This window comes from Ziziphus jujuba, chromosome 5 (genome assembly GCF_031755915.1).
Source record: "Ziziphus jujuba cultivar Dongzao chromosome 5, ASM3175591v1".
Taxonomy (NCBI): domain Eukaryota; kingdom Viridiplantae; phylum Streptophyta; class Magnoliopsida; order Rosales; family Rhamnaceae; genus Ziziphus; species Ziziphus jujuba.
In genome coordinates this window covers 30185261-30202609 of record NC_083383.1, presented here as the reverse complement: position 1 = coordinate 30202609, position 17349 = coordinate 30185261, and the positions used below count along the sequence as shown (strand labels likewise).

The 17349-nt window shown below is 34.6% G+C and overlaps 4 protein-coding genes across 4 annotated transcripts; all 4 read right to left on the bottom strand.

Annotated features, from left to right (window-relative positions):
• Nucleotides 1-295: 295 nt before the first annotated feature.
• Nucleotides 296-2268, bottom strand: LOC107421632 (stearoyl-[acyl-carrier-protein] 9-desaturase 6, chloroplastic). Its single transcript, XM_016030912.4, has 2 exons — nt 1462-2268; nt 296-1040 (listed from the first exon to the last, which is right to left on the bottom strand). The coding sequence occupies exons 1-2, from the start codon at nt 2044-2046 to the stop codon at nt 474-476; spliced, it is 1152 nt and encodes a 383-aa protein (XP_015886398.2). The 5' UTR covers nt 2047-2268; the 3' UTR covers nt 296-473.
• Nucleotides 2269-3969: 1701 nt separating this feature from the next.
• On the bottom strand, nt 3970-4826 carry LOC107421639 (protein TRACHEARY ELEMENT DIFFERENTIATION-RELATED 7A-like). Its single transcript, XM_016030919.4, has one exon. The coding sequence runs from the start codon at nt 4759-4761 to the stop codon at nt 4348-4350; it is 414 nt and encodes a 137-aa protein (XP_015886405.1). The 5' UTR covers nt 4762-4826; the 3' UTR covers nt 3970-4347.
• Nucleotides 4827-7911: 3085 nt separating this feature from the next.
• On the bottom strand, nt 7912-12439 carry LOC107421611 (protein trichome berefringence-like 7). Its single transcript, XM_016030891.4, has 3 exons — nt 11192-12439; nt 9889-10047; nt 7912-8252 (listed from the first exon to the last, which is right to left on the bottom strand). Exons 1-3 carry the CDS (start codon nt 11989-11991, stop codon nt 7949-7951), a joined length of 1263 nt encoding a protein of 420 aa, XP_015886377.3. The 5' UTR covers nt 11992-12439; the 3' UTR covers nt 7912-7948.
• A 797-nt stretch (nt 12440-13236) lies between these two features.
• On the bottom strand, nt 13237-16863 carry LOC107421629 (pentatricopeptide repeat-containing protein At3g09040, mitochondrial). The gene has a single exon (XM_016030907.4). The coding sequence runs from the start codon at nt 16685-16687 to the stop codon at nt 13613-13615; it is 3075 nt and encodes a 1024-aa protein (XP_015886393.3). The 5' UTR covers nt 16688-16863; the 3' UTR covers nt 13237-13612.
• Nucleotides 16864-17349: the final 486 nt, after the last annotated feature.

Sequence of the window (17349 nt, the reverse complement as noted above, 5' to 3'; positions counted from 1 at the left end):
TTAATTTATCGACGTTAATTGCATAAACTACATTTATCTTATGTGTGAACATATTGTCCTTGTTAATTATTTATCGTCATTTATTCTAATAATAAGAAGGAATGTTGTAATTTTTTGTTTTTAATATTAAATATGGGATTCAAATTCAGATTTTTCCATAAAAATTGCAGAGAGCTAAAAATATTTGGTGGCTTTGCCTGTCCCCAAAGGATGACTTAAATAATAATAATAACAATAATAATAATAGTTATTAAAGAGAAAGAGAGAGAGAGAGAGAGAGAGAGAGAGCCCCTCATTACTCATCAAAAAGCAACTGCTGCTTATTATAGTTTACTATAGCGATGTCTAAAAAGTCCGGAAAACAAAAACGTTTTTTACTATTACCAAAAAAAAAAAAAAAAAAAAAGAAAAAAACGTTTTTTTTTACCCACGTCGTTCCATTTTCACTTTTACAACCATCCCTCAATTACTTTTTACAACGAGATCTCCTTGTTGAATATCCAGCTAAACTTCACGCCACGTGGCTCCATCTTTCGCGCCCGCTCATCGGCTCTCTCCTGGAGCTTCCTAATCCTCGGCGCTAACCCACACACAAAGTCCTGCGCTCGACTCCCTTCGCCTGTCAATCCCTCCAGCTTCTCCAACCTCCACCGCCCGATTAAAAACTCCAAGATGTCAGCGTAATCATGCGCCGTGTACACGCCGAGCCGCTGAGCCACGGCCGAGAAGTGCTCGAACAGCTTAGGGTCGTTCCCATCGTACATAAGGTGAGCCGGCATCGTGATCTTCTTCCGCATCATATCGCCGATGGCGAGCATTGCGCCATTGGGGTCTACTTCCAGGAGCTTCTCAACGATCTTAGAGTAGGCGTTCTCGTGGCGCTTCTCGTCCGATGCAATGGTCCCGCATATACGCGCGAGCACTGGATCGCCAGCCTCCTTCGCTATTCGAGCCGTGTTGCCGTGGGATATAAACGTGGCTCGCTCTTGGAATGACGTGTACACAAACCCCATGTACGGACTGTTCTCTGTTCCCGGTTCCTGTCGGATCCCAAATTTTCCACGTGTACAATTATAATCATTTTTCCAAAGATTTATATATATATTTTTTATAAATATTCAAAATATATATATATATATATATGAAATTTATGAAATAAAATATGAAATTCAAATAAATATGAAATTTATGAAATAGACTGCCCGGTTCACTTCAGGATGTGAATGTTCAAGAATCAATTATTTGGTGATTTTTAGATGACTTTCAAAAAAAAAAAAAAATTCTCAAAAAACTGATTGCACATTTTATTGTCAAATGTTATAAAAATTCATTTTTGATTTCTTTTAAAAATGATTTTAGTCATTTTAAATTCATCTTAGGATATTAAACTATCAAAATACTTCTATAGCAAAAAAAAATCTTGAAATGGAAATATATATATATATATATATAGACTTTTACCATGCCAGCTCCAATGAGGTACTGAACGGTCCTCTCGACCATCAGCATATTGACCCGACCCGATAAGTACAAATACGAGCGGAGCAAATCGCCGTGGCGGTTCTCCTCAGCTGTCCAACCCCGGGTCCACAAAGCCCACGGGTTAGACCCGGCCCCACTTTCGTCCCTCACTCCTTCCAAAGTGTTAATCATGGTCTGGTACGTAGGCAATGCGTCTTCCGTGATCATATCCCCAACAAGCACAACGAAGAACTCGTCCGGAAGCTCAGCAGTCCGTTCACGTAGAGCCCGAACCCGATCCGTGAACTCGTCGGAGTGTAATTCCGGGTCGGGTAAGAAGTTCTGTGGCTGCCAGCTGTCTTTTACAGGCTTCAGCAGTGGGAGGACGCATTCGGAAGCCCAGCCCTCCAGGGATCGGAAAACTTCGGCTTGTTGGGGGAGGAAGGCGGGTTTGGTTCGGGTTTGAGGCTTTGGTGGGGCGGCGATGGATCGGATCGCTGGTGGTGATCGGAGTGACCCGTGGCGGTGGTGGACACGTGGGCTCCATGCGTGATATTGAGAACCCAGACAGCGAGAAGCCTGCATGGTTGTGGTGTGTGTGTGTTTTTTTTGAAGGGGTCTGTTTGGCGGTGACTCGGTAAACTCAGCTTTTTCAACAGTCAGTGACCAGTGGGCTTGAAATTTATAGGAAAGGAGGATATTTAATGAACCTTGGTTTTGGATTTAATAACGAGAATGCCATTTTCGGTTTTTTTTTTTTGGTTTGGTCCCTTCTGGACTCTGGTCGGGTCGATTTGCTTTTTGGTAATCTGCTTCGCGCTTTTTATATGAATTGACTATATAGCTCCTCTTTTTAACCTTTTTTTTTTTTTTTTTTTTGGGTATAAATATGTATTTATTTAAATTTCTAGGTTTTTCATTGATTTCAAATAATTGTGATATATTCGTTGAATTTCTTTGACTTCATGTATTTGGCTCAATTTCAGGTAAAATAAATTTTCATTATTTTTTTTCTTTTTTTTCTTTTTTCTTTTTTTTTTGTTTTAAGAAATTCTTGCAAGGGTCTCAATATATAAACTTTCAATACAATTAAAAACCCCCAATATGAACTATTTACATGACTAAAATTTGACATATACAACTTTAACTAGAAAGATTTATTTTTTTAACGAAAAATAATTACCAGGTGGATCCTTTCCTCTATAGTTTTTTTTTTTTTTTTTTATGATAGCAAATATGCACATGCTAGTCTTCAATTAAAAAAGAAAAACTAAAAAGAAAGAAAAAAAAAATAGAAAAAGGGCAAAATGGTCGTATAGAAAAGATTAGGTGCAAAATACAACGTGTACAAAACCAGGGGCGCAGTGGTTTCAACAGGGCTCACAGAGAGTTGGAAGTTGGAACCAGGGGAGGGTGATTTCAGTGGGTTTAAAACGGCTAAGCAAAAGCGAAGGCATTGGCTTCTGTGTTTCAAATTTTTCTTGACAACTCAGTCTTAGGTATCATCGACGTAATTTTGGGTTTCCCATTTTTTATTAATTATTAATTAATATATAATTAACCCCAGGTCACAATTATTCTTCAATTTTATTAAATATTAATTAGTTGATTGATTAATTACTTGCAACTAACTCACTTTACTTAGCGATTTCACCCAAAAAAAAAAAAAAAAGCTCATTTTACTTAGCGATGGCAAGCTAGCTGAGTCATGAGTAATACCCATGCCACTTGGAAACCCTACCCATAAAAGTAGTAACACTCACCCAAAAACTAAAAAAGGGATTGAAGTTGTAACATTTGCCAAAAAGTTATGCTATTTGTCATGTCAATGTTAGTTGTTTTTGTTAACAATTTTTATTATTATTATTATTGTTGTTGTTGTTAAAATGGGAATAAAAACTGTGATGCTCCTAAAAACACAGTTTCCTATCTCTTACAAAGGGAGAAAAATCTTCAATACAATATATTAGAAATTTTTTTCCCCAAAGAGGCGGGCAATGTGATGCTCGTGAACTGGAGGGCATAGCCTCAAAAAGGAAAAAAAAAAAAAAAAAAAAATTACATAGAAATCAATCTGGATGAGGTCAAACCACTAAAATTTCTTCAAACGAAAGGCTTTTAATGCAATAAGAAGGATATGTAACAACTGTTAATAGACTGCACTTACATTTATTTTGACTTTTTTAAATTCAAAATTCAGTATGCAGAAGTAAACTCATAATTTTTACTCAATCAAACTGTTACATAACGATAAATGAGAGGGGTGTAGTGCTATGCGCCTCATATTTGTATTCTCCATATATACCATATGGACTCCATCAGTAACAAAATAATATTTTTTTAATTTAAAAAAAAAATATTTCGAATTTGAATTTTTTCCTAATTTTATATATATATATATATATTTTTTTTTTTCTTTCCCAATTTCCCTGAGGAACAAAACAAGCATGTGGAGTGGTCTAGGCTTGCATACATATATATAATAATGGAGATGAACATGAAAAAAAATAACAATAAAAATAAATAAAATACAATCCCTTCAACTTATAATGAATACATTTTGGTTCATAAAATTTATTACAAACCTAATAAGAAGAAAGAAAAAAATATATATATAACATGAAAAAAACATGGCAAAAGTAGACCAGACTTTATTAAATTCAAATTAAAGAAACGGAAAAAAAAAAGATAAATAAAATAAAATATCACACCTAAGTTTTGTTCATATTTTTTGTCTTCCAATCAAACATGTACAATATTATTAATTACCAAGCTTTGTGTTCATTATGGTGGTGATGATCAACAGAACCAGCTGATGAGAAAGCAGGACCAGATATACCAATGGCACTAGGAGGAGTGGTAGAGCCTTTACCAAACGTCTCCTTTTCATTTCTTTATAACTTCGTCAACATGGATATCATCCTGAGTGGATAATGCCACAGCTTCCACTCCATGAGGACCTTCCACAATTTGCTCTTTGATCTTCTTATGTTCATCCACATGAATGAGATCGGTTTCTTCGACATTCTTCTTCTTCTTCTTCTTCCTAAGGAAACAAAACAAAACAACCGCAAGGAATGCAAGGAAGAAAACACCACCACATGATATGAACACAATGACTATGACTGTTGGACCGTCGTCGGGTGATGGGGCAGGTGGTGGTATAGATGGCGGCGGGTGTACGTGAGGCGGTGGTGGAGAGGGGTGAACATGTGGCGGTGGTGGAGGGGGGTGAACATGTGGCGGTGACGGTGGTGGTGGAGAGTAGTACGGGAAGAAATTATTTGGTGTGTTGGCCATTTTTAGTAGTGAAAGATCAAATAATGTGGGGAATATTGGAATTGTTGTTGGGGAAATTGAAATGTTTGGATGGCTATTTGTAGTGAAGTTTTTTATTTTTATGGTGTATGAATTTTGCAAGTTTTGAATGACTTGTCCCTCATGCTAAGATTTGTGATGGGATTACAATTGTTTGCATTGGAAAACACTTCTCAGGGTTTCCTTTGTTTTTATTGAAGACGCTTAAATTTTCCTTAAATAAGGTGAACCAGCTATATGTATTTTATAATTTTTAATGATTAAAAATATATAATTAAGACATGAAGTCATTGTCATTTTATTGTTGTTAGAAACTACTCTCATTTAAATACAAAGGTTTCGCTCAAATTTTAATTATTAAACTAGTTGAAATTAACAAATAATATATATACACATAAATCTTATTCATTTTAGTGAAATGAAATGGACACAAAATCAATTTAACTAGCTTTATAGGCTCTGCGTTTCGAGTAATAAATCAGGTATCGCCCGCGAATCATGCTCCTAGTATATGGTTAACAATAAAAACACAAATATATATATATATATATATATACACGCCCGCCACGTCCTCTACAAATTACGTGTGTAAAATTTCATATGTGAAATTATATTAGTCAATCACATGTAAATCATAAATTATAGACTGTGTATTCAATATATTATTCAATTACATATAAATCATACATTATTGACTGTGTATTCCAAATTACATATAATTTAATATGCAAACATATTTGGTAATGTAAATGAACACACTTTTATAGCAAAATTTTATATATGTGTGTGTGAGAGTTGTGAGATTTAAGATAATATTGTTGAAATACCATTTATCCCAAAAATTTAAGTTTATGGAAGGTGGGCTTTCATTTCATATATATTTTTTTCTAATACTCCTTTCAAATGTAGGTCCGCCTCTTTTGGACTTCTCTTTGGATCCTTACATTTATTTTTTTTTATTTTGGATGGAGTTGTTGAATTTTGAACCTAAGACTTTTTGAATCTCTGGTTCTAATACCATGTTGAAATATCACTGATCCCAAATGAAATGAAAGTCCACCTTCCATAAGGTCAAGCTTGTAGGATCAGTGATATTTCAACATGATATAAGAGCAAGAAATTCAAAAAGTCCTGAATTCAAAACTCAACAACTCCATCCAAAATAAATTAATTAAAAAAACACATATAAGGACCCAAGAAAAAAAAAAAAAAAAGTAGGCCCAAAAAAAAAGCCCAAAAGAGGCAGACTTACATTTGAGGGAGGGAGTGTTAGAAAAAAAATATAAATCAAATAAAAACCCATCTTTCATCAACTTAAACTTTTGGCATCAGTAGTATTTCAACATAATATCAAAGTCGGAGATCCAAAAGGTCCTAAGTTCAAAACTTAACAAATCTATCCAAAATAAATAAATAAGTAAATGAAAAACACATAAGAGCCCATAAAGAAATCCAAAAGAAGCGGATCTATATTTGAGGGGGAGTTTTGGAGAAAAATATAAATCAAATGAAAGTTCACCCTTTATAAGTTTAAACTTTTGGACCCATAAAGAAGTCTAAAAGAAGCATGCCTACATTTGAGGGGGAGTGTTAGAGAAAAATATAAATCAAATGAAAGTTCACCTTTCATAAACTTAAACTTTTGGGATAAGTGGAAATTAAACAAATATTATGAATAAGTTTAATAAAATATGCTCTTTTTTTTTTTTTTTTTGGGGTGATAAATTGTGGAGGGAAATTTCATTTTTTTTTGATAAATTGGGGAAGGAAATTTCATTATTATGTTTTGAATTTAAAATTTGAGATTATCATCAATAGTTATTATCAACTAAACTATTTCAGTATATTGTCATATTTGCTATTATTAGTGATTATCCATTAATTACAACTAACATAGTGTTAGTTAATTAGGTTTATTTAAAATGAAAGATTTATATTATACATGAACTCTAACATTCATCAATTAAATTCCCACATCAATTATGGGATCATACAATGATGGGTTACTAATTGGCGCAAATAACATTTTTTCTCTATCAACATAAGCTTTTTATATTTTTATATATATATATATATATTTTTTTTTTTTTTTTCAAAAGAACAATGACTACTAATCATAACTAAAAAGATTACATATTTTGTTGGTGCTGGAGTGTTGGCAAGATCCAGCCTCCCTCCATCCAAACCACTAATAATTGCTCTAAAGAAAGAGCATAACATGCTAATTCATGTTTCGGCTTATTATTTGATATTTTAGAGTTTTGCATCCAATTACAGATCTACTCGTGCACTGTAATGTTTCAACAACACTATCGTATAGAGTAATGCTGCATATGTCATATTAATTATTAAGCTTCTAAGTATTAAGCAGTGTGACAAAATTTAAAGTGTTAAAAATAAATGAAATACCACATGAACTAAAGTTTTAAAAAAATATATATATACATATATATATATATATATGTATATATATATATATATATATATATGGTAAGTGCTCTTCTATTGTTGTTTTGAAATATTTAATCAAGGAAGCAAAGAGACCAACACTCGGACTGGTTGAAGCAAAGAGACCAACATTCAGAATGGTTCTTTTAGTGACATCCCATGTCCTGGTTCCATAGGCCTATTCTCTGGTATAAAATTGAAAATTTTTGTTTTTGTTCTTGCTAGACCCGGTATACTATATTCATATATTGAAAAATCACATACCAACATTTTACAACGAAAATAGAAAGAACATACTTCTCTATTCAACATAAAAAATCCAAGGCATGCATATTGCAGATCAAAGGGATAGCTTTGCTATCTCCCTTTTCAAACAAGGCTCACAGTTAACCGATTTGTAAAATATTTGGAAACTTCTATTACATTTAGAAAGAAAATAAATCAATTGAGAGATTTAGGCAAGGTCTTTTCTTTTCTTTTCTTTTCTTTTTCTTTTTTTTTTTTTTTTTTTTTTCATATATGCATGGTATACAAACTTATATTCTCTACCAACTACAAGTAGATGAATCAATATCGTCTTTCATGTTAGCCTCATCCCAATTCCCCAACTGGGTTAATGTTCTTCAGGAACTGTATAAGCACTATTAGGAAGCAACCCTTTGGTCAAGAGATTCAGATAAATGCTGAAGGAAAATAACCAAATTCATTAATTTTCCGGTCTCTATTGTTCATTGGACGAAACCAAATTCGGCAGCATGAGATATGATAACAGAATTTCATTCCACATATCAGGTACACCAGGAAGACACCAATGGCTACAATCTTTCACAGATGGATTGTCACTCCATGTACCTACATGAGCATCAATCCTGAACGCTCCCATACGCGTAACATGCAGAACTGTAACAGGTACAGACATTTTCCTTACAACATTGATTATGGTATCTGAAATCGGACTTCGTTCTTTCCCTCTAGTGCTAAACCAAGGCCGTCGAGTCACTTTGCAGGTCTTACGACTTCGACTACTGTATATATATACACACACAAATGCTACAAGTTGGAATTTGCATAAGCTATTTCTAAATAACTGAGGTTCATCAATAATGATTAATCATACCAGCAGGACATGATACTTAAGAAAGTAGAAAATGACAGTAACAGAAAACAGTACAAAACAACATAGCTATAAAATTAACTGTAATCAGAAAAAATAAGGCATAGACATCACTTTCATCTAAACCTTACGGTATAAACATCAAGTTCTTTTTACTTTGAAGGCACAAACATCTGTGTTTTTTGGCAATGCTTTGCTTTAAAACTAAGCCATCAATTAAATAATGCAATATACTTCTGTCATGCCATCGTCATCTGAAGCAGTTGCATTTTGTCGCTGCTTGTTTGAAACATACTCCTTTTTTATTTTTATTTTATTTTATTATTTTTTTTTGTGCCATTCATACTAGACTTAAAGATCACCATTAAAGCTATGCTTGCAAAATGCTTTTTATTTGAGAAATTTCTCTTTCACTTAAATCATGTATAAACAAAAATGTGCTCTAAATTTTGGGTCTAATTGAAACCTCTGTTTTCAAAGAAGCAACCTATTGTGCTGTATATATGATGATATGGAAACAATTTTCCCCACATGTCTGCCTGAATGTGATTTCATTTTGCAAATTCTCTTTCACTTAAATCTTGTATAGTCAAAATAGCTCAAATTTAGGGTCTTAAAGGGAGTTGAAATCTCTGTTCCCAAAGAAGCAACTTATTGTGCTGCACATTTTGAAACCATTTTTTTTCCACATTCTCTGCCTAAATGTTGATTTCGTTTCCTTTCAATCTCTTCCTCTGAATATGATCTCACTTCAACAGTGCTTATAAGATCCAAAATTCCATCATTCTCTCTCCTATTGGCTAAACAATATCTAATCACTGCAAAATTCATGACTTCATCCCCGAGTGTATGATGTGTGTGTATAGATATACATGTATCTGTTTGTAAAGTTAGTTTTATCTTAGATATTATATTTTATTTGTATATTTATCTAGATTAGATTATCAGGTAGTTTTTATTTTTATCTGTTTATTAGGATTATTATGTAAATTCTATAATTATCTAGTTTATTTAATAGGTTTTTTTTTATTATTTTAATAAAGAGTCTACCTTGGAGTTTAACATAAAGGGTCCAACAGACAGAAGACATATGTCTCAACACAATACAACAACCCTTTTCAAAATGTCTATCCAGCTGTACATTAGTCTTTTCTTTTTTCCTTTTTTTTTTTAATTGTTCTAATAATTTTATTTTAAAGTCAAGAACCCATTCTTTTAATTCTTTGTTCTTAAGTACAATTGCTCGATTTAGTTAGATTCCTACACATTTTTATCCTTGCTTTTATTTTTACTGCACTTCTACTTTATTTTAGTTTTGGCACACCCCGCATTTTCTTCTACAGATACTAAAACATAGTTTGGTTATTTTTTTGTTTTTTATTTTTTTAATCAACTGTATCACTACCTAGATTCTCAGAAAGAAGGAAAATTCAGACAAAACATATGGAAAACATGGTTACCTGGAGTTAGATCAGCTGATATCAGCCGTATATTGAAGCCCAAAAAAAAAAAAAAAAAAAAAAGTTATGATCCACTACATAACGCACCTCCAATGCGATGCTTCAAAGGTCCGGAAGAATACACTTGTTCTATTTGTGTTGATCTTTTTCTCAACCCAAGATGCCCAGGTGTTCAATGCTTTTCTGAAGGCAGTATTGATTGGCATTCCAAGCTTCAGTGATTTATCGACCTGGAAATACCAGCCCCTGTCTAAAAAATTAAATTAGAAGCATATATTATGATTATGTATATATATGCATTTTTTCTAAAAGCTACCTAATTTCCTATGACAAACTAATATGCAATGCTATTTTTGTAAATCAAGGGAAAGTTGCTTGAGGATAATTTAAACGTCATAAAAAGTACAGTATTAAAGAACTCTTTTAAGTTCATGCAGTTATTACACATGAGGAAACAAAATACAACAGCAAGGACTTACCTCAAATGAGAAAGCTTTGTCACACACATGAATACAAAGAAAGGGAGAGAAAGGACCCTTCCATTGGACTTGTGCATCATTAAACTATACTCCAAATTTGACTTATAAATTGATTTATTTAATTTTTAACTACCCTTTAAAGAGGATGTGGTAGTTTACTAAAAGTTTAAAAGTTTTAGACCAAGTTTGACTAACAAATAGTATTCAAAAGGGCAAGTTGATTAAATCATCCTTTCCATCTGCTCTGGAAGAGCTTTGCCTTCTATTGATTACTAAACCGAAAGTTAAAGAATATCATTTTTCAAAGGTGAGGATTTCCCTAGTTGAAAGTTCTAAATTTGGTTTACAGGAAAGCTTACATGCAGCCAGCAATATTTATAAATAATTCCAGCCAAAAAAAATTTGTTGGTGAGAAGGAATATCTTAAATATAGGGATTCACAATTAAAGATGTTTTGCAACTTTCCATGCAAACAATATTTATAAAATAAAATAAATAAATAAAGGGCTCATTTCCTTAAACAAGTTCCATTATAGAACATAATCAAGTTGAAAGCTTTCAATCACCCCTAGACTGATAGAGTCTTCACCTCTCTCTTCATCGTCTTGCAAATTCTATCTAGCATAAAGCATAGTTGATGAAATATTAGGCCAAACATGAACAGTGGTTTAAATCCAATGCATGTATTCTATCACTTGCATTACTCAAGGCACAATGCATATAAACCAATGGTCAGCGCAACATATAAATCTAGAGTCCACGCTCTAAACTGATAGTTTAAGGAAAAGGCAAAAGAAATATGTAGGTATGAAAAAGCATACTACAATCACAACTAAAATGTAAGCATACTCTTAAGTAACATACCATATACAACACATGAAAAACAATGCTAAGAAAGCTAGATAACTTACAGCTCAAAAAGTTTACTTGGTGTCCACCAGTGTCCTGAATTAAATATCAGAATGTCAGAATCAATCCATTCTTTGCTAATATCATCCAACACATCAAGTCTGAGAGTAGTTTTAACCCTCTTCGGTGCACGGGGAGGAGCTGGACCAGGCTGCACTAGGAAGATTGACCGGTAAAAGTCGATCCTAAGATCAAAAGAACTAAACTTTACACCTAAAAATCTAATCTGCTTGGTGATTTTATTCTTATTCACTTCATAAACACTCTTCTTATCATCCACACCTGTCATAAGTATACAAATCAAAGACTCCCACTGTGTTCTGCTCAATGAATCACCCACAAAAACCACTCTTTTCCCTCGAAGTTTTTCGAGAACAGCTTGGACATTAAACCTTGGAATATCACAGTCCTTTGGTTTCCACCTCCACTTTGAATAGCCTCTATCTCTCCTCCCATTAGCAAAGCAATTAAATCCACGTTCTGCAAATGGACAATCCGAGGCATTGTACAAAGGGTAATTTTCATCCGGGATCCATTTCCCTTGGAAAAGATTACATTTTTCAATGGAACCAGTGGAATTAGAAATCCCATAACTACGAATCACAGGACGAGAACTTGGAAACAAATACAGATAAGCATATGCCATCGCTAAAATGAAAGATGTCAAAGAGCCAATTGCAACAAGTCCATTGATGGAATGGAAAATCCAGATTTTACAATGATCCTTTATGATTCCATTCCCAAGACTCAAACCCCTTGGGGAAAAAAGTTTCAATTTTGCAAAAGAAAACACCATCTCCATCGCTCTAGCACATAATCCCAGAAACAGAAACTATAATTGAAATCATATACGAAACTTCAAACTCAAGCAAACCCAGAAAACAAACCCATTAATATAACACCACCAAAAACGAACTCAAAAGCAAAAACCAAGACTTTAATGTACCTCCTAAGCAGCTCAAATCAAGCTTCGGAACTAAGCATTTGAAAAAACCCACCAAACAAAAAAGAATCTAGAAGAGTAAGCTTACGAATTACACCAAGTGGGTTCTTTGCAGCTATGCTGTCTCTGCTTTCTGAAAGTGTTTAAAATGGCAAATAAATTTCAGGTGGACTTGAGGAAAGCTGGTGAACCCAAATGGGCAAATAGAAGACAAGAAGAAGGGCAAACGGGTCATTAAAATAATTTCGATACGAAATCTAACACCTGGTTGGTCTCAACATGATGTCCCAACTGAAAACTGGCACAGAGAGCGTGTACCTGCTACTTATAAAACGACTTCAGTCGGTGTCGGTGGTATCCCCTGAGGTCACTCAAGTTTGGACTGAATGAGCTTGACCGCGTGTCAGAAATCTATTTGCTGAGTTATACGAGAAGTCAACTCATGGTTGTGGAACCCTTTCATCTTGTGGTGGAGATTTGCTTCAAAGTTTTTATTCAACTTTGCGATAGTACACGTCACCACCTTACAAGTTATGTACGGAATTCCCATCTAAGCTTTGCAATATCTTTGTTTGTTGTGATGAAAAGGAATCCTATAGGACCAAAACAATTTTGCTTTTATTTTAAATGTTTTGCAACTTTAGTTTTAAGTTTACTAATGATTGCAGACAATGAATGAGAGGGAAGTAACCCTTTTTGGTAATTTTCCTTAAAGTTGGATAAAGCAATTGCACAAAAGTAGACAGACCCATAACTTTTTCCATCATCGTTTGAATGATATAGGATTACTATATTTAACAAGAAGTTGTTATATACATGTCATAATAAATTGTTATTGGCAATGAGTAAAGTTTCACTTTTTATGGGGAAAGTTTGGCATTATGTCTAATAAAAGGGTTGGTCAAGAGTGTCAAATTTGAATTGTGAATCAACTTCTCTCACATGATCTAATAGTTGTCTCCCTTTCGTTTTGAATAACTCAAAAATCAAATTACACTTTGTTAGCATTTCATTGTCATGAACAAATAGCATGAACATTAATCACTCTAATTCATTTCCAGTAGATTCTGAGAAAACTTAATTAAGATCTTAACAAAAGAAAAAATTAATTTGACATAATTACTGAGATTAATAAACATAATTCCTTTTTTTAATTTTGAGGCTTCTAAGATAATTGAAAGATATGTTTCCCGTATAAATTTATAAAATGTAAATTCTATTGGACAGATGTATAAATATGAATACGAGAATCATTTTTTTCGGGCCCCCACTAAACATAGGCCCTAAGTGGCCTATGCCTAAAGCCCGAATCCAAAGTCTCATCAACCTTTCCCAGTAAGGGCCTGCCTTTTACCTCATTGCTATTATGTTTCTCCACATGGCTTTGAATGACCACTATGTCATCGCTCTATCAGAGTAGATATCAATATGGTACTACCACTACTAAGTTAAGCCAGCATGCATATAGAAGGTGCTTCTCTCAATCTTCATCATGCAAGAAAGAATCTATGTCCACAACATAATTTTCTTCTTTAATCAGTGCTGTCAAATACTTCAAAACTGAATGGATTTCATCAGTTTTGGGATGAGACTTATCTCCAGCAGAAAACTTATGTGTCATTTGTCCCACCACAGTCCAACTACATCCAGGCAACTTCATTACTCCTTTTTCTTTCATTTCCCTCCTCAAAGAGTTTACCTCAGTCCATTTTCCTGATGCAGCATAAATGTTAGCAAGCAGTACATAGGATGAAGAATCTTGGGGATCTAACTCAATGAGTTTCTCAGCTGAGTATCGTCCCCTTAATTCGTCTCCATGTAATCTGCAGGCACCAAGTAGTGTGGCCCATATCATAGCATCAGATTCAAAATTTTGTTTGTTAACAAACTCCTCTGCTTCCTTGAGAAAACCCCACCGGCCAAGAAGGTCAACCATGCAGGCAACATGATCCACCCTAGGCTGAAAACCATAATCATGAACCATAATATCAAAGACTTGATGGCCTTCAGCTACCCTTCCTGCATGACTACAAGCAGTTAGAACGCCGAGGAATGTGACATCATCAGGCATAATGCGTGTTTGCTTCATCTCATCAAAGACTTTTAGTGCATATTCTGCATACCCATTTTTAGCAAGTCCAACTATCATCGAATTCCAAGAAATAACATCATTTTTACTACTCATTTCTTGGAAAACTTGCACTGCACTTTCGACATCCCCGCATTTAGCATACATGTCTATAAGGGCACTACTAGTTGGCTCATCTAAATGAAAACCAGTATGAAAAGTGAGAGAATGCATTTTTCTACCATCACTTAAAGAAGATAATACAGCACAAGCTCGAAGGACACTAGCAAATGTGGCTTGATCAGGCAGGGCATTCTCACAACGCATTTGGTGGTACATCTGTAAAGCCTTCTCAGAGCAATTATTCTGAATGAGTCCTGAAATAATAACAGTCCATAACACTCTACTTCTTGGCCTCGGAAGCTCAGAGAAAAGAATGTCTGCATCTTGTTGGCATTGAGATTTCATATACATTCCCAAAAGAGATACACATAGAAAGTCAGAACTACCGTACAGAAGGGCTCTCTTTAATACTAGACAGTGGATTTGCCTCCCTATTATTAGCACATATGGTCCACTACATGCATCTAAAAGGCTTGCAAATGTGATTTCTGTCGGCTTTAATCCTATGACATGCATCTCTTGAAACAGATTTATTGCTTTCTCTAGATTGCTTTGACCATAGGCAGCAATCATAGTATTCATTGAGACCACACTCCAATGGGCCATACAAGAGAAGACCTTGTGTGCAGCGTCAATGGCTCCACACTTGGCATACATGTCAATAAGTGAGCTGCCAGCATAAAGGCTTGTTTCCAGGCCAGATTTCAAAGAGAGGGAATGGACTTGCTGCCCCTGTTTAAGTGCTCGGATATTGGCGCAAGCATTAAGAATACTGGCCAAGGACACTTCATCTGGCAGTATCCCTTGCAAATTCATCATTTGGAACATGTGGAAAGCCTCTTCCTCATCCTGCTCCTGGACATAACCAACAATAATTGCATTCCAAGAAACAATGTCTCGATTCCTTATGAGCTCAAACTGTTTTCTTGCTTCTTTCAGAGCCCCAGATTTTGCATACATATCTGTCAATGCATTTGCCACAAACAAATTTGATGCCAATTTTTTCTTGATAATAACTGAATGCAACTGGCAACCCATTTTTAAGAACTCCAAACAAGAGCATGCACTCAGAACGCTAGTGAAGGTAAATTCATCTGGCTGAATGCGACTGTTTCTCATACTGGAGAACAATTCTAGGACTTCATAGGCATACCCATTCTGTGCATAACCTCCAAGCATTGCATTCCACAAAACAATATTCTTCTCATCTAAAATACAAAATACTTTCCGCGCAGCATCTACTTCTTCACACTTGGCATACATATTGATTAAAGAACTTCCAACATAAAAGCTAGAATCTAAACCTTGTTTAATTGCATGAGTATGAATTAGCAATCCATAATCTAAAGCCGCTAAACTAGCAATTGCACTTAATATGCTTCCTAGGGTGGACCTTGTGGGTTTTATGCCAGCTTTCCTCATTTTTACGAAAAACTTAACGGCCTCCACCTCATAACCTCCCTTTGCATGCCCTGAGATCATCACATTCCAAGCCACAACATTCGCGCTGGACATCTGGGCAAACAACTCACAAGCATCATTAAGCCTTCCCAGACCAACACAAGCACTAATCACAGAGACATAAGCCACCTGGTCTAGAGCACGGCCAACTTTCTTCATCTCCTCGAACACTTTCAGCGCCTCCTCAGGGAATCCAGCTTGAACATACCCAGTAATCATTGCAGTACAAGCAACTGTATCCGACTCCACAGAGCTGTTGAAAACGTGGCAAGCATCACCCACACAATTGCACTTGGCATACATATCAATGAGTGCACCTTCACAAAACGAGCTCAACTCAAACCCCATTTTAATTATACCACAATGAACTTGTCTACCATACCCAACATCCACCAACCTTGCGCAAGTAGACAAAACCATTGCAAATGTGAACTCATTCGGCGACACCCCAGAATTACGCAGTGACCCAAATGACTCAACAACCTGTTCCAACAATCCCCGCTTCGAGTACATTGAAAGAACCGAGTTCCAAGCCAATACATCTTTTCTCTCAAGCCGATTAAATGCCTTCTCGGTGAAACCCACATTGCCACACTTGGCATAAAGAGCAACAATAGAATTCCCTAGAAACCCATAGGAATCCAATCCATATTTCAAGCTGTGGGCATGGACGACCTTGCCGGTTCTCAAAGCTTGAGATGTCTCAGACGTTTCGTCGATCGAGTGGTGGGCATTAACCAGTTTGCACTGTTCCGTGCACGCCTTCAAGAGATGGTTATAGACAGATTCAGGGGTTCGACTCGGGCGAGTCAACTCATGTGGAACAGCTGAGAAACTGTGTTGGTGATGGGAGGAGCGAAAGCTGGAAACGGGAAAGGCTTTCAATGGAGGTCTGAGGCGCATCGACTCGGAGGGGTTTCCCTCATGACTCGGTTTGGTCACTCGGTCAATATATAAACCCGCGCCAAGGTTTAAAATAATTTAGACACTTTTTTTTGAAATTTTAAACGATTAAAAAAAAAATATATATATATATATATATATATTTTAAAAACAAATTGAAGATGAAGATGGAGAAGATTGAGGCAAAAATGAAGAAACACTATTAATAATTACTTTAGTTTAAAATGCCTCTAAAAAGAATCACATAAATAAATGGAGTACAACTTTCTATATAAAAAAAATGGAGTGGAACTTATGGAAATAAACCAAAAAAATATATATTTGTTTTTCTTTATTTAATTATATGTAATTTATTTATATCAAATATAAAGTAATAATAATTAGAATTTGTTAAGTATTTTACTTTTTTATAAAGTTAAAAAAGGATAATAAAATATAAAAAATACAATGTTAAGGATAATATATAAATGGATCAAGAATGTATCAAAAATCACATATCAATATTTTATTATTAATATATTATTATAATTTAAATATAAAATGATGAATCTTTAAAAGGATAATTATAATTAAATATAAATCGATCAAATATTAACAAATGATATGTAATATATGTTTTAGTATCTTTATTTAGTATCCTAATATATTATTAAAAAACAAAA

Bases quoted from the DNA above. Each gene is read 5' to 3' on its own strand.
- LOC107421632 (XM_016030912.4), bottom strand. From the start codon at position 2,046: ATGCAGGCTTCTCGCTGTCTGGGTTCTCAATATCACGCATGGAGCCCA. The intron at 1,041-1,461 runs GTAAAAGTCTAT...GGGATCCGACAG, and splicing joins ACCTCATTGGAGCTGGCATG to GAACCGGGAACAGAGAACAG.
- LOC107421639 (XM_016030919.4), bottom strand. From the start codon at position 4,761: ATGGCCAACACACCAAATAATTTCTTCCCGTACTACTCTCCACCACCA.
- LOC107421611 (XM_016030891.4), bottom strand. From the start codon at position 11,991: ATGGAGATGGTGTTTTCTTTTGCAAAATTGAAACTTTTTTCCCCAAGG. The intron at 10,048-11,191 runs GTAAGTTATCTA...TTTTTTAGACAG, and splicing joins CCAAGTAAACTTTTTGAGCT to GGGCTGGTATTTCCAGGTCG. The intron at 8,253-9,888 runs GTGCGTTATGTA...ATATATATACAG, and splicing joins TTTGAAGCATCGCATTGGAG to TAGTCGAAGTCGTAAGACCT.
- LOC107421629 (XM_016030907.4), bottom strand. From the start codon at position 16,687: ATGCGCCTCAGACCTCCATTGAAAGCCTTTCCCGTTTCCAGCTTTCGC.